Source organism: Cebus imitator, unplaced genomic scaffold, assembly GCF_001604975.1.
Source record: "Cebus imitator isolate Cc_AM_T3 unplaced genomic scaffold, Cebus_imitator-1.0 Scaffold579, whole genome shotgun sequence".
Lineage (NCBI taxonomy): Eukaryota > Metazoa > Chordata > Mammalia > Primates > Cebidae > Cebus > Cebus imitator.
The window spans coordinates 149,440-165,942 of NW_016107894.1; the positions used below are offsets into that span (position 1 = coordinate 149,440).

At 55.4% G+C, this 16,503-nt stretch overlaps 1 protein-coding gene across 1 annotated transcript in view; it reads right to left on the bottom strand.

Moving 5' to 3' along the window:
- Positions 1–1,570: 1,570 nt before the first annotated feature.
- PLA2G4F (phospholipase A2 group IVF) overlaps positions 1,571–16,503 on the bottom strand; it is a 15,377-nt gene continuing 444 nt past the window's right edge. Inside the window, exons 2-19 of the mRNA XM_037734173.1 lie at positions 15,673–15,745; positions 14,468–14,604; positions 14,240–14,368; positions 13,458–13,496; positions 12,914–12,980; positions 10,618–10,787; positions 10,402–10,515; positions 10,133–10,170; positions 9,777–9,912; positions 7,689–7,825; positions 7,267–7,489; positions 5,871–5,985; positions 5,511–5,648; positions 5,320–5,427; positions 4,204–4,398; positions 3,733–3,899; positions 2,624–2,810; positions 1,571–2,308 (exon numbers count right to left, since the gene is read on the bottom strand). Coding sequence (XP_037590101.1) covers positions 2,088–2,308; positions 2,624–2,810; positions 3,733–3,899; positions 4,204–4,398; positions 5,320–5,427; positions 5,511–5,648; positions 5,871–5,985; positions 7,267–7,489; positions 7,689–7,825; positions 9,777–9,912; positions 10,133–10,170; positions 10,402–10,515; positions 10,618–10,787; positions 12,914–12,980; positions 13,458–13,496; positions 14,240–14,368; positions 14,468–14,604; positions 15,673–15,745 — 2,394 coding nt within the window. The 3' untranslated portion in view covers positions 1,571–2,087. The remainder of the gene's footprint in view (positions 2,309–2,623; positions 2,811–3,732; positions 3,900–4,203; positions 4,399–5,319; positions 5,428–5,510; positions 5,649–5,870; positions 5,986–7,266; positions 7,490–7,688; positions 7,826–9,776; positions 9,913–10,132; positions 10,171–10,401; positions 10,516–10,617; positions 10,788–12,913; positions 12,981–13,457; positions 13,497–14,239; positions 14,369–14,467; positions 14,605–15,672; positions 15,746–16,503) is intronic.

Genomic DNA, 16,503 nt, shown 5'->3' on the forward strand with positions numbered 1-16,503 from the left:
ATGTAGGTTCCCGCTGGGTGCAGTGGCTCATGCCTGTAATTCCAGCATTTTGGGAGGCCAAGGCGGGCGGATCATGAGGTTAGTTCAAGTCCAGCCTGGCAAACATGGTGAAACCCCATCTCTACTAAAAATACAGAAAATTAGCTGGACATGGTGATGTGTGCCTGTAATCCCTGCTAATTGGGAGGCTCAGGCAGGAGAATCGCTTGAACCCAGGGGGTGGAGGTTGTGATGAGCCAAGGTTGAGCCACTGCACTCTAGCCTGGGTGACAGAGCAAGACTCCATCTCAAAAAAAAAAAAAAAAGAATGTAAGTTCCCATTCATTTATCAAATATTTACTGAGCAGCTACCATGTATTAGCCGCTGCTTTGGGCACTGAGGATACAGCAATGAACAAAACAGATGAAAATCCTCGCCGTCAGTAGATTGACTTTCTAGGAGCCAGAGACAGCCTGAAGCTCTATGAGGCACTGAGGAAACACAGCAGATTCTAAGTTGTGAAGGCTGTGCAGTTCTAAGCTGTGAACCCTATGAACATTCTACTAACAAGTTATTGATGACGGCAGGCACAGCGGTGTTGATGACAGTGGCCGCAGCAGGAGCCAGATCAACTCCCAGATAAATCCCTCACTGCTGAGCCCAGAGGAGGGGCCGTGGCCTGTGACAGGCAGCCATAGTGAGGAGGTGGCGGGGAGAACTGAGATGCCGCCAGCCCAAAGCACTGCTCCCCCCGTCCTCACAGCTCATGCCAGCTGGATGCCTGTGAGTCCCAGACCAGGCCAGGCCAAGACAGAGGCTGGGCTCTGGTCACCCTTCCCCCACCCAGGAGCCAGAACTAGCACCTTCTTCCCAGACTCCGCACAGGTGAGGCTTCCCAGCACTGGTATCCCTGACTGAAGTGGGACTGTGGCTGTGGTCCCTGACAGCATGTTTGTGTGAGAGTGCAGAGAAGGTGGCACAGGGGCTCAAGTGCCGCTGCAGGGTCCCAGGTGGCTTAGCACTGGGGCATATGCTGCAGAGGCCACAGCCAGATGGAGAGGGCCTGGCTGGAAAGGGATCTCCTCTTCACAGATCTTAGTGCTGCCCACAAGGGAGGTTCTAGATATTTGAAGAGTTCCTGGCAGGTCAGGGGAATGGGAAAGAGGGAGAGCAACAAACAAGACTTGCCCAGGCCAGTGATGCATCTGGGAAAGAGGCAGGAGCCCAGGCGAGGCTTCCTGTGCCCTACCCAGGCCTTGCCACCTACCCACCCCCCGGAACTAGCACAGCCCCTGCCCCACATACAGGAATACATCCACTCTCGCCCGATGAACAGATGCCCCTTCTGGACACACCCATTTAGCTCCTGGGAATGGTGAGACTATATCTGCATAACGTGGCCACCATGCACATGACCAGAGAATGTGGCACATACTCAAAGGTTGAAGCATGGGTGATTGGCAGGGGGACATTTCACATCTCCCACCTGGAGCACCCCACAGGCTTTAGGATGCTGGGAAGAAAAGGGTGATCTGGGAGGAGGCATGAGGAGGCCAGAAAGCAGAAGGAGGGTTAGGACGATGGAGTCACCCACCCAGCACCTTGTTCTTGTTCTTGACAGCAGTGCATCCAGGAGCTTGAGGTGGGATTGGGGCTTGGGCCATTCTGCAGGAAGTATGGGTGGATTGGTCTCTGTTTTCCATCTTGGTATGAGGAGGACAGCTGGCATCTCGGCACCCTCAGCCCCTGTTCTGTGTGGGTCTGAGGACCTGGGCCCTCTGAGGTCCTTCTGTGCCTGGGGTGGGCCCTGTGGTGTACCTGATTCTCTCCACACCTGGCTGTGAAATGAGTGCTGCTGTCTTCTGTCCTCGATTCCCCAAGATCCCCTGGAGAGATCTACTGCCCCATCTTCTCCAAGAGGAGGCCGCTGCCGCAAGTCCAAGCTGCAATTGTGCAAGAGCTTTCCAGGGTCTGGGGCACCTTGAGGCAGGTCCTAGAGAGAAGGGCAGCAGACCCCGCACAGAGTTCCCATTGCTCCTCCGTCTACACGCCCTGGCCTTGAGCAGGGTGTCTCCTCTGGGTCACAGTCCTCTGTGTCCTGCCTTGGTCAGCCCCCAATCCTCTCCCGAGCCTTCTGCCGGTCCAGAGCCATTTGGAGGGCGCACCTCAAGGTCTCCATGTTATTCAGAACATTGTACCGGCTCAGGGCCACCAGCCGATCAAAGTCCTGGGGCTCATAGGTGAAGTTCATCATGCCATAGGGGGTATCTGGCCTGTTGATCATAAAGTCCCCAAAGGCCTTCTCCTCAGCTGTTTGTCGCTCCACACCTGTGGATGGGGGAGACAGAGGAGAGGCCAGGCTGGAGCCCTCCATGGAACTGGCTGGTACAGCTGTCCTTGTGCAGGACACCTGGCTGGCTCCATGCGGGCCCTGCTTGGGCCGCATCTCAGCTCTCAGACCCACCAGGAGAGGCTGGCCCTATGTAAACGCTCAGACCCAGGGAGCAGAGGGCTGTAGGGGCCAGCTCAGGCCCACCAGGAGGCATGCTTAGGGACATTCTCCAGGGAACCCACCCTCAGAGCAGTATTCCGTCACCCTCCCAGGGCTCTGTGGCTCATTCCCTGGCCTGGAGCTTCCCTTACCTGGGGCCAGGTGTGTGCGGAAGGTGCTGTTAACAAGGGGGAAGTGCAGCACGATGGGCGAGCGGGGGTCCTCGGCCTTGGTAAACAGGTAGCACTCGCGGGCCTCCTCCATGTCCTCAGGGCCCACCTCGATGGTAGGGAAAGGGATTCCTCTGTCCAGGCAGTACTTCTCTGTCATCTTCAAGACCTGGGCAGGAGCAAGCCTCTGACCCCCACTCTCCACCACCCTGTCCACCCCCTACTGCCCCAGACTCACATACACCCTTTTCTGTTTCTGACTAGCTGAGTGACTTCAGGCAGGTGACAGCTCCTTTCTGAGCTGGTTTCTCATGTGCAAAATAAAAAATTTTAAACTCCCCTATCCAGTGGGTTTATTGTGAAGATTAACAACAATCAGTAATGATCGACAATCATCTACTGCCTCAATATCATTCCTCCCAAAACTACCATGGTCTTCCCTTCTGTCACCCCCTCTGCTCCCTATTAGGGACTAATGTCAGTTTCATAAGATTGACACGCCACAGTTACAGAAGGTCCATGTCAGAAGAGGCTTTGCCAATCCCCAATCAATCCCAGGCGTTCACTGGACCCAGGACAAGGAGAAGACCAAAAAAGGGCTGCTCCAGCAGCACCACCAGAACCCACATGGGAATGGGGCCTATGCCCACCACCCCACAGGGTTTGAGGGAGTCGCTGCAGGGCTCCAGCATCAGAGGGGACCCCGATGGCTCTGTTGTTACCATGGTAACAAAGGGGCCACAGACCCAGGTCAAACTGGAGTGGGGAGTTCTGTCATGAACGGGCAGAGTCTGGAACTGGGGGTCTTCTATAGATGAGCCTAGAATATTCCTCGGGACCCTCTTTGGCCGCCTCTTCCCACTCCCACCATAACCTCAACAACTCTCCTCCTCCAGTTGGGAGAACTGTGATGCCAACAGCATTCACAAGGCACCCCCTCACACACGGTGTAGAACCTAGGCTGGCCACAAAGGGCGATCCCCACACGCCCAGCCAGCCCCCCTCACTAGAGCCTTCTTCCCCTCCTCTCCTCCCTCACCCTCTGTTCACTCACTGCAGGTGCTCCCCACACCCCTGCCTCCCCAGCTCACCTCAAAAGGGGCTTCCAAGGAATAGTCGAAGGACAGGATGAGGTCCACCGCTCTTTGAGGCAGCAGAGCCAGTGGGAATGGGGAGTTGATGGCAAAGCCTCCGTCTACCAGGTACAGACAGTCCTGCATCGGAGTGAGCTGGTTGGGGAAGGCATCCGGGTGTGTGTCTGCAAGGAACGCATGTGTACGCACAGGGATGAATGCAGTTGCTCTTGTGAGCAACCCCTTCTGTATTCGCATTCACATTCCGCTTCTCTCCATAGAGTTCTCTCTGACAGTCATGGAGTCTCCCGCCCCAAGTCCTAGGCCCTGCCTTCCCACTTCCAGCAGTAATGAGACACTCTGCATCAGCCCATCGGCAGCAGGAGACCACACCTCAACTCGTAGACCAAAGCCATCACTGGCCCCAGTGAGCCAGAGGCACAGGCAGGAGGGGGAGCCCCCCTATCTCTCACCCAGGGCAGCACCCACCTTTCCAGGTCACGAACTCCCTGCCAGCCACATAGTCCTTGTGCAAGCAAAGGCCCCGGGTGAAGTTAAAGTTCTGGGCGGAAGTAAGGCGGGAGGTGAATATGTCCAGCACAGCCTGGGAGAAGGGCCCTTGGGGGGTGAGGAGCCTAGTCCGAAGCCTCGAGGGGTCGTGCAGCTGAAGCTTCTGGCAGTCGTCTAGACAGGGTGGGACAGTGAAATAGAGGGAGAAGTGGCGTCCTCCTTTGCCCAGTGGTCCTTATTTGAGCCCTCCCCACATCCTCCTCCTCTGTCTTCCTCCCAGGCCTCTGACCAATCCCTCATCGAACCACTTTGAAACGACTTTTCTTTTGTATCCTCTATGTTTTGCAAACTGCCTATAACATTGTATTTACTAAATAATAACTTATCTTCCACCCTTTGGAAAATAAAGTTTGCATCTACAGCTTCTAATCAGGACTTTGTCCATTAAACACTGACTGAGCAGTTACCATGCCCGGCACTGCACTAGTCATGAGGGCTGCAAAGGTGAATGGGGCCTGCCCTGCCCCTCCCAGGTGCATGGCCTACTTGTGGGGGAAAGTCACATAAAGAGGCAATAAATTATGACAATGCCCCAGGGTAAGGATGACAATAGGTATGTGTACATGTTCCTAGGGGACCACAGTGGTAAGACTCTCAGGCAGCCTAGAGGGTGGAGTGGAAGAGAGATGTCTGACAAAATGACATCTGAGCTGATCTGAAAGAAAAGAGCAAAAGCAATCCGCGGGAGAAAGGCGGGAAGGATGCCCTGAACCGTGCGGCTCCCACACGCTATTTAAGGACCAGGATGAAGAGGAGCTACTGATGATCTGTAGACAGAGTATCCACCAAATACCCAGTAGTCCTGCGCTGAATGGACCTAACTGGATCCCAGAACAGAGAACTTACAGGTGTGGCTTGATCATACCTCTAGGCATCTAGAGACCCTAAGCTAGATGTCATTTCCTCAGGACCTCCCTGAGTCCAGTGGGACAGCCAAGTCCTTCTCTGTCCCCTCCCTCATTCTTCAATAGGGTCTCTGCCAAGGCCCTATTGCTGGAATGTGGTGTGGGAGGGGTTCAGGGTCGCTAGCCTCACCTGTGATATTCACACTGCCTCTGTACCACTCCAGGAAGCCGAGGCCTGAGCCGGCAGTCTTTAGGAAGATCTCATCCAGGCTGGCAGCAAAGGCACTGCCCCACACACCTAAGGAGACAGTCAGGGCCCCACCCCATGTCAGGGCCTGGCCCTGGCACCTGCCTGTCCCCAGCCCTCCAGCCTTGACTCACCTTGCAGGTAGCAGATCCGGGGCTCGGGCTGGAGCTGCAGCAATCGTCCCATGAAGAACTCTGAGCCGAAGAGCTCGGTGGGAACATACGCCCCATACTTGGGGAAGCCGACCTCATAGGGGGTGAACTCACACCACTCTAGGGGCCCAAGTGAAGGGAAAGTCACCAGGGGCTGCCCCCATGGTGCTTGTGCCCAAGCAGGAATCTTAGCCCTGCCAGCGACAGGAAGCAGCAGCCCCACTGTACTCCAAGGTGTCTGTGTGCAACTACCTCCTATGGGTACCCTGATTGCCCTGGCTTCTCACACCTTCCCACCCACCACCTCCTCTGCCTCCTTCCTTTGTCTTCACACCCAGGCACCTGCAAAGTCTTCCCCACTGATGTTGGTGCGGACGTTGACACCGGCGTAAATGGGGTAAGGGTTCTGACCCTGGTGGACCGCCTCCTGTTGGTCAGACAGCTTGGCAGGGTTCTCCTGGGCAGGAAAGAAGGGAGGCAGCTTAGCCTTTTGGGAGTTCCATTTCCCATCCCCGTGGCCTGGGGCTGGTACCCTGCAGGGTACGGCATGCCAGCAAGAGAGGCTTTGGGTTGCCAAGGCCAGTGCTGTAAGGACAGCTCTCTGACAGACAGGCTTCAGGCCGTGGCTGACGGGAGCCCAGTGTGGGTCTGTACAATTCCGGGGACTATGGAAACACCCTCCCACCTACTTTACTATTCACAACAGTACATCAGAGCACCAGGGAGACAGGGTGACATTGTTAAGGGAATCCTTGAAAAGTCAGTCCAATTTCTTTAAAAAATAAATTACTGGAAAATGTAGATTATTTGCTTAGAAATGAGAAATGACTTGTGATATCCACCCACAACTGATCACCACACATGGGTGCAAGGTTCTTTGAACTGGCTGCACCATAGGCCATACCATAAGTCCAGCCATGATGACCCCCCTGACCCACAAGTACACCTCTGGATGGCCTCCCGGAGCCAGAAAGTCTGAAGTAGGCAGAATGGCTGCTCCTGCGAAGCCTAATTCACTGGCCTGGCGACATTGTACCGTTGGTCCTGCCTCAAATGTTCCTGCCTTAGCTGATAACCCACCCTTGTGACTCTGGACCTTATGACCCGCCCCCCAACCGCCATCCCAGCAATACCCCCTGGCTTGCAAAAACCGCCCTGAACTACCCCAAACCCATAAAACCAACTCCTATCCCACCGCCCCCCGCTGACTCTCTTTTCAGACTCAGCCCGGGTGAACAAACAGCCTTGTTGCTCACACAAAGCCTGTTTAAGTGGTCTCTTCATTCAGAGCAGCAGTGGTGGGGAGCAGCTCTGAATCTAAATGACTGTAGCTGTAGCCAGGCTGAGTGAGTCACGGCTAGATTGGCCAAGAAGGAGTAGGCGTGGTGCTAGGCCTCACTTCCAGGTGTGGGCTGGAATTACTTTCAAAACATCCTGAGACCAACTAAAATCAGTATCTCTGGAAGCGGGGCCTAGGCATGGGAGTGTTTGAAAAGCTGTGCCAGTGATTCTAACGTGCAGCGAGTTCAGCACTGCGGGCTGGGCTCTTCCCCAGCAGGGGGAGCTAGGGAGGCGAAGCGGTACCAGCCCACCCTGGGGTTTCACTCCTGCCCCAGGGGAGCTAAGACCTCGGGAACAGCTTTGCAGATCAGAGCTTAGCCGGCGGGATGAGGCAGAAGCAAGGGGCAGGTGGAAGGAGAGGGGAGGAGTCTGTGTATTTCCTTCCGGCTCTTCTCACCTCCTGGTACAGGAAATATTCCACGAGAAGGCCCCAGAGGTCGATGAGTGACACACTGTGGCCACTGCGCTCCCGGACCCCAAGTTCCTGAGTATAGTACTGTAGCCGCTCCGTGGACAAAGCTCCTATCTTACTGCTGCAGACGCGAACCTGGGCACACTCAATGGGGCCCTGCAAGGCCACCTGGGACCAGAGTGGGTCCCTGTAGAGTGTGGAGATGCACCTAGGGATAGGGGGTACATCACTTGCACCTGCTGCCCTGCAACCAACCCCACTCAAAGGGGCCCTTAGGACTCAGCTTCTTCCTGCCCCTCCTTACCCCCATGACCCCAGCCCCTCAGGGACTCCTTTAGATCACCAGGTCACACCCCCGCCCTTTGTGGGGGTCTTCTTTACCCTGTGCCCTGCCCCCATTCGCTTACCAGGTGGATCCAGAGACCCCACTCAGGTAGGTCACAGTGTCTAGGAGGCCGAGCTCCTGCAACCCTGCCAGGCTGCCATACAGAGAAGACATGGCTCGGGTTCCACCCCCGGAACCCAACACAGCCACTACAGGCACCTGGGTACAATAATAACAATGATAATGACTCCTGCTAGCACTGTCTGTTACATGTTATTGCCTATACATGTCAGACATTATTCTAAGAGCCTTACATGTATTATCTCATTGAATCCTCACAGCAATCCATATTCCATTTTCCAGATGAGGAAACCGAGGCATGAAAAGGTTAAGTAATGTGCCCAAGATCATACAGCTATTAAGTGATGAGCTCTCAAACCTAAGCAGTATGGCTCCAGGGATAGCCCTTAAGCATTCTACCTGGAAGATATAGGCTGGGAAGGTACATTTGCTTCCCCCAAAAACAGCTAAAGCAGGTTCCTCTCAACTGTGGCACTCTTGATATTCTTGACCAGGTAGCTCTTTGCTGTGGGGACTGTCCTGTGTGTTGTAGGATGTTTAGCAGCATTTCTGGCCGCCTCTATCCAGTAGAAGCCAGTAGCCTCCCTCCACCTCTCCTCTCCCAGCAGCAACAGTGAAATAGATCTCTACGCATGGACAAATGTCCCCAGGGGGAAGGAAATAAATTGCTCCCCATTGAGCTTCACTGAGCTAAACTGACAAAGGCCAGCAAGCAGCCTGGATCTGCCCCCAGACACCAAAGCTGCCCAGAGGCTTTAAGGTCTCCTCAGGATCGGAGGTGCCTGGGGGGTCAGAGTCAAAGCTTTTGCCTGCTCAGCTTTTCCACAAAGATTTGGCTCATTACACCCTGGATTTTTGGCCCTTTTCTCTGTTCTCTTTTCTTCTCCTGTCTTGAAAAAAATGCTCCCTGGCCACTGCTCACTGAAGGAGCTGTCGCTTCAGAGTGCTGGATGAGGCAGAGCAGATACCTGGCACGAAGTGGGCATATGTATTGACCGAATGAACGATCTAGGCTCATCAGGGCTGGGCCACAGTGACAGTGTCTCCTGAGGACACAGGCAGCCAGGAGGAAGACAGCAGCCTATTCCTGATCCCACGTAAGTCCCTCTCTCAGCACCCCTTTCTTCCTGCCTCCCAGACACAGGCTGGCTGTCGCTATACCCAGAGGATCCCAGGGACCCCCCCACCTCCACATCCCTTTTACCACATTACAGAACCAACTGTGTCCCCCTCCAAATTCCTTTGTTGAAGCCCTAACCTCCAATGTGACAGTATTTGGATATAGGGCCTACAAGGAGGTAATAAAGGTGAAGTGGGCCGGGCGCGGTGGCTCACTCTTTGAATCCCAGCACTTTGGGAGGCCGAGGCAGGCCGATCACAAGTTCAGGAGTTTGAGACCAGTCTGACCAACATGATGAAACCCCGTCTTTACTAAAAATACAAAAATTAGCTGGGCATGGTGGCACATGCCTGTAATCCCAGCTACACAGGAGGCTGAGGCAGAAGAATCACTTGAACCCCAGAGGTAGAGGGGGCAGTGAGCCGACATCATGCCAGTGCACTCTAGCCTGAGCAACAGTGCCAGACTTTATCCCAAAAAAAAAAAAAAAAAGCAAAGTGAGTCCTGGGGTCCTTAGAAGAGGAGGAGGAGCCACCAAGGGACACACTCTGCACACATGCACAGAGGAACAGCCATGTGAGAACATGGCCAGATGGCCCCACCAGGAAGAGGAGAGGGGCCCCAGCAGAAACCAGCCCTGATAATGGCACCTGCATCTCGGACTTCCAGCCTCCAAAACTGAGGGAAAAGTCATTTTTGTCATTTAAGCTACCTGGTCCATGGGGTTTGGTTACAGCAGCCCACACAGACCAAGACATCCAACCCTGGCAGGGCTGATTGGCCCTAGTCCCATATGGGGTCCTGGCTCTGCGGATGGTGCCCATCAGCTCAAGTGAACAGGCCAACCTCCTTTGCACACAACCTTCCTCTGGGCTTCCTGTCCCCTCTTAGCCATGATGGTCCTCTCAAGGGAAGAGGCTCAATTTGCTTCTAGTGACTCTGCGGTCCAGCTCCTCCTCCATTCCATACCTGGCCACTGTCCGGAGCCTCACTCAATCGCAGCACCTGCTGCAGGGCCTTGGACACAACCTGCTTCCTCCTGTCCAGAAACTCCTGCTCCCCATCACAGAGGTCAAAGCCAAGGCGTAGGTCCAGGTCCGCGGAGCTGCATCAAGTGGGGCAGGGGCGGGGTTCTGGGTTCCAGTGGACAAAAGCCTTGGGCCCAGCCCAGGTCTTTCACACAGCAGCAGCTCCAAGGGGGAAGGAAAGGTGTCATCCCCACCCCACAGCCTGAGCTTTGTGGGCAAGAGAGTGGAGCACTTTGGGGTATGTCCCCGCACTTCCAGCCCAACCCTGAGAGGCCTTGTGCCTGAAGTCCCACTCACCTCATTTCCACCTTCACACTCAGAGCCACTTCCTGACCCTGAAAGACACAGGGGCCCCAACCCTGAGCTCTCTGAGCAGGAATCTCCCAGGGAAATGGCTCCCCTACCTGTAGCCCCCACAGCCCTGCTATCTCTGGCCTGACGTAAATATTGTGACTGAGCTCTGGGCTGGCCTCATCCAGTCACCCTCTTGGCTCCCTCATCCAGACCTCTCTTGGTGGTCACAGAGAGCAGACAGGGGTCCCTCTGGCACCCAGACAGAGCCTTACCTCCCCCAGGGCCACAGAACGCTGTTCCTCCCAGCCTAGGGGCAGAGAGGAGAGCAGGATGCCTCCCTCGCCCAGCTTGCTGGTCTGAGTCTCCAGCTCCATGCTGGGGCCACTCTGTGGAGAAGAAAACACCCAAGGAGCTCTCCAGCGGGGAAGAGAAGGCGCCTTCAATATGGCCTTGGAGCTACGGTCCTGCCCTTTGCCAGGCGCACTCACCTGCACAGCCGAGAGCTGCTCCGTCAGCTCCACGTGCAGCCTGGAGCTCAGCACTGGGTTCGCATGGAAGGTGAAGGTGGGTGGGAGGCCTGGCTCTGCAGGAGGCTGCAGAGGCAAGAGCTGTGGCTTCTCATAGGCCCCAGGCACTGCCAGCTGGAGCTGCCTAGAGCCTGAGAGCAGAGGGCCCAGGTGAGCGCACAGGTGAGGGGTGGGTCTGTATCTGTGCAGCTCATGCTGGCGGTACCCCTTCCCTTCCCCTAGGAAATGCCAACACCTATCGCCCTGCCTTCTCGAGCACTCTGCTCAAAGAGAAAGTGTCTAGGAGGACTCTTGGGTCCTCTAGCCTGTCCTGGTCAGAATTGGGACTTGGAGAAGGATGGGAAGCACACAAAGGCCTGGAGGGGAAGGCAGGGAGCGGGGAGGAAGAAGGGCTCTGCCCATAGCCTGTGGGGCTGACAATCTTGAGATGATTCTATGTTTATTATAAGAATAAGCAGCTTTCAGGCAGTGGTTTCCTCTTCTCTTGCCACACTTCAGGCTCTTTGCTCATTGGGCTGGGGGAGATTTGTGGTCCGAGAGAAAACCAACGGGCTGCACGTTGTTCTGGCCTTTGTTTCCAAAAGTGTCAGACGTTGGGAGAGGAAGAAGGTTTGCAGAGGTGGGAAAAGGAAGAACGGGATGCGTGGGTACAGAGAGATGCACGTCCTGGAGAAGCAGCGGAGGCCGGCCCAGGCTAGAAGACGATGCCCAGGCTGGGAGGCGATGCACAGGCTGGGAGGCACGAGAGGGTGGGTTTGTGGGTTCCAGAGCTCCCTGCCCAGCTTCTCAGCAGCTTCCCGGGGAGGAGGCCACACCCCAGAGAGAAATGGCTGCACAGGACATCCAGGCAGAGGGGGCCATAGACAGCCTCCCAGGAGTCCCAGCCCCTAACACAACATGGGAGCGACAAAGCCCCAAAGGATTCAAGGACAGCGGACACTGAGGGGTCAGAGGTCTGGAGGGGTCCCTGCCTTACAGCCCTCTTTGCACTAGATGAGGCCCGGAGACTCGACATGACCCAAGCGTGGGAGGGAATTCAAGAACATAAGGAAAGTGATATTTTATTCATGCCAAGGCCTACGGACTGAGATGGAGATGTGCTATTCATAAGAAGAAACCATCTAATCCATGGTTGAGAGAACCGGCGTGTCACAGACCTACTACTTATTGGCTGTGTGCCCGTAAGCAAGTGTCTTCTTTGGGCCTCAGTCTCATGAATTAGAGGACAATGATTGTGCCTGCTTTACAGGGTTGTTAGGAGGATTATGAGATAAGACGCATTGAAATGCTTAGCCCAGGGCCTGCTTCAGAGTGAGTGCTCCGTCTTCCCTGGGCGGGACTCATCCTGCAGGCTCAGCCTGTCAGCACTGGAAGGGGCCTTTGCTGTCACACAGCCACCACTGCAATCTCACATTCCAACTCCCCGGCCTGGGTGGCTGCCCTCTGTGGCACTGGGTTTGACAACCTCTATTCTTCATTTCCCCTGTATTCTCACTCTGCCGTGTGACTTCAGCTCCTCCCACTAAAGAGGCCAACTATAGGCCAGGCGTGGTGGCTCACGCCTGTAATCCCAGCTCTTTGGGAGGCCGAGGCAGGCGGATCATGAGGTGGGGAGTTCGAGATCAGCCTGACCAACATGGTAAAACCCCGTCTCTACTAAAAATACAAAGATTAGCCAGATGTGGTATCGCGTGCCTGTAATCCCAGCTACTCAGGACGCTGAGGTAGGAGAATCTCAAAAAAAAAAAAAAAAAAAGAGGCCAGCTATGTTCCCTGCCCTCCAGCTTTGAGTGTAACCCTGTTTTGGCCAATAACATGTTAGGCAGTGGCCAGGATGTGACCAGGCTCGACAAGCACTTGCTCAGTTGGGCTTGCTCTCTTGGGCCTCTGTGGGTGCCTTGAGAACATGCCTAGGCTAATGGGCTTGTCATAGGAGGCAGAGGAGGGACACCTGGCGCAGGGCGGGCCCCCCCCCACCCCCGCTGACCACCAGGTGTGTGAGCCGAATAAATGCTGCTTGTATGCCACTAAGATCATGTGGGTGTTCCTTGTACAGCAATAGTTGGGCAGCTACAACCTCTTTGCTCAAACGCTTCCAAGGGCAGGTCATTCACTGCCTCCAGGGGCAATCCATCCCATGGTTTGGCTTTGAGCAGCGAAAACTTTAAGAACTTCCTGCCCCGGACCCACCTCCTTGACATCAGTAGTCCCAACCCCAGGAGAGAAGGCGAGACCCGAGGCCGCTGAGCAGACTCACCGAACTCTTGACATGGGGCTGTCCCATCTCGCTGGAGCGTGCCCTGGATTCTCAGACAGGGGTGAGCCTGAGGAAAGCAGAGCTCTGTGGGAGCCAGACAGCCCATGGGCCGTAGCCAGGATGGATGGAGGGAGGAGGGCTTGGGCCGGGGTCTCGGAAACAGCCCTCCCAGGACCTAGGCCTCAAGGGTAGGAGTCTTCTACAGCAGCTCAAGGTCATACCCAGCCCCTCTCCCCAGACTCAGAGGAAGTGGGCACTGGTGGGAAAGGGGGAGGAGGTGAGGAGCCGTGAGAGTGGCTGCTCCGGTGGTCTCAGCAGCCGGACGCCCAAGTGAGTAATCTGCCACGTGCGAGGTGGGAGGCTGGAGTTCTGGGCTGTCCACCAAGTGCCTGGGAGCTTCTTGTCCTTCCCCTCTGGAGGTGCTTTCCTAGCATGTCTCCCCTCTGAGAAGGGCTTCAGAGGCAAGTGGGCCTGATGGGCTCCTACAGGGGCTACTCACTGCCCCCCAGCCCGGGATAGCACCAAGCTCGCCTTCCCCACTCACCACCAGAACCCCATTGGTGATGACTTCAGACGCAGGTACCTGGCTGCAAAGGATGAGAAATATGTGGGACATCTTGGCCCCATCGTGATGGCTGCTACAATCATGTGACTGAAGCAACAGGCAGAGTCTGGGAAGCATGGCAGCATTTGGGGTGGGGTGAGGCTGTCATCCAACATGCAGTGGGTGTCAAGACCAGGCTGCCTCCTCCAGGCCAGGCCTGCAAGGCCAGTACAGGACATGGTGACTGGCCCCTAGGAGCTGCCGCAACTCAAATCTTGGAGTCTCTGAGGAAGTGGGCTCTGCCAGAACTCACCTCTTCTCCAAAAGGAATGCCACCTGCAGCTCTTGTAAATCCTACATGGAGCGGGAGGGAGCACCAATTGTTTAAAGGCTCCAAAAGCCCCCACAGCTGTTCTTGCCTGCCAGCCCTGCTCGGCTCCAGGGACCAGAAGGGGAAACTGACATTTTGGCTTGTCATGGACACAGAAGGGGCAGCGGTATCTCTATGGAAAGCCTCATTCGTTCCAAAATATGTGTCAGGTGCTGTTCTAGACACTGAGGATTCAGCTGTGAGTGAGACAGGCCACACACTGCCCGGAAGGAGCTCGTGTTTTTGTTCTATGCAAGGAGGATGTGTGAAAGCTTTATTGGGTTGGGGCTGTGGGATGGAGGAAGGTCTGTCTTGGAGGCTTGGCCTGTGCTGGCTGGAGCCCCCTCTTCAGTAGCCTGTGCTGGGCCTCCGCTCCTCCAGCTGGGCTCTCCGCCAGCACTGGTGGGCTCACCTCGTGGTCAAGTGGGAAGGTGTGTCTGTGGGGTTGACCACATTTGAGGCTCCTCAGGTCAAACACGAGCTGGGAGAGCCGGTCACTGCCCACGATGTCCTTGTCATAGAGGGTGAGCTCCAGGACGTTCTGGGGACAGGGCAGGCAGGAGGTCGGAGCCTGCGGCAGGACAGGAGGGCAGCCACCTGAGGAGTCCCCTCCTTCCACAGCCTGGCCCCTGGCCCTCACCTTCACAGCGCCATGGATCTGGTAGTGGAAGGTCTCATTCCACTCGGGGTCACTGCAGTTGGCCACTATCCTAGTCTGGGCAGGACTGGGGGATGCCGTGGGCAACCACAGTTGCACGTAGCAGTCGGCTTTGGACACTGCAGGTAGGACAGGGGAAGGGTTTTGCTGGGGGAGGCTGGGGCAGAAGGGAAAGGAGCTGAGTGGGGAAGGGAAGCTGCCCAAGTGGCATGGAGGGGTGAGAAGAGGGAAGGAAAGCTTTGATGTCTTTCGTTCCATCTTGATTCCATACACCTCCCATTCACCTGAACGGAAGTCCTGCAGCAGCCAGTTGGAAAGATCCCTTGGCAGCACAGGCCATTCATTCCACATACTGCCTGACTCAGGCAGTCAAATCCCCTCCCAGTGCGGGCACCGGCATGGAAAGCTCCCTGAGAGCACACACTGACTTGGAGCCACAGCAGGCCTCACACTCTCACCCAGGGGGGACTCACAGGCGTGGGGAAGAGGCCAAGTGGGCACAGCTCTCCCCTCCAGCCCTGCCTGCCGTCACCTCCGTGGTCAGCACAGTCCCTCCACCTACTCCACACACACTCTTGCACTCACACAAGCACACATGTATACACACACACTCTCATACTGGGACTCACACACATGTATACACACATTCATACATTCACACACACACACACTGGCACTCATGTATACATGCCCTCACACTCTTGCACGCATATACACACAACACGCACACACACGTGTATACACTCATTCACACCCACTCACGTTCACACACTCCCACTCACATATACACTTGCACTTGCACTCACTCGTACATGTGTATACACACTGACACACTTGCATCACACTCACATTTGCACTCATACGCGCAAACACTTGCACACATGTATACACACATTTGTGCTCCCACACTCGTACTCACTTATACATCTCACACATGTATACATCTCACACATGTATACACATGCACTCACACTTGAACACACTCACACATACTTGCACTTACACGTACACACATGGATACACACACGTATACTCACATACATGTATACACATACGCACACGCATATACATACATGCACTCTCACTTATCACACACGTACACACACACACACTCTTTGCTGGCCTGAGCCGAGCTCTGAGGAGGCCACAGGGAAAGGACAGGGAGAAGGCTGGTGACGGTCACTCACGCAGGTCTGTGCCCCGGATGTTTGTGGCCCTCAGCACCTTCACCTGGAGGTCATAGTATGGGTGGGTTTCCCACTGCAACAACAGAACTCCGGGGACTCAGTTGCTGGTGTGAGCCTGGTCCCTCACCCGATTGTTCCCCTCAGCCCATCATAGAGCAGCAGCCTGGCACGGGGTCACTGATGTCTCTGTGCCGCAGAGCAGGGAGACCTTGGCAATGCCCAGGCACTGGGAGTTCAGCACCTTGGTGACATGTCTGGATCCTGGAACCCATCAGGGCTGAGTTCAAATCTACATCCAGCATGGACTCACTCAACTAATGGCGGCTGTCACGCACCACACACCTGCGGCTCCCCGCAGACCCCCCGTGCCACCACTTGAGCTTGGGAGCGGCTAGGATTGCTGCACTAATGTGCTTGAGGAGCAATTTTAAATCAATATTAAATTTAAAATCAATATTAAGAGAGAAAATGGTGACACCCTCTCCCTCAATTTCTCCCTGACACGGGTCCAAAGACCACCTAGGAGGCAGCGAGCAGGTAGGTGAGTGAATGCCAAGAGTCACCAGCCCTGCCTGTACCGGTCTGATGAGTCACTGAGGAGATTGTAGCTGAGCTCAGGAGAGATAACATCAGCATGCCACCTGCTGGGAGGGAAGCCTTCCCCTCACAACCCGGCCAGTCCAGGGTGGGGGTGGGAGGGGTGGCGTCGGCGGGGGGGGCCCTCTACAGTCTCAAGCTTCCTTGGCAAAAGCTAACCCACCAGAGACAAGTGTCAAGTGAACTAGCCCTTCATTTCCTAATTGGAGGGAGCTATTTTCCTTTTTTTTTTTT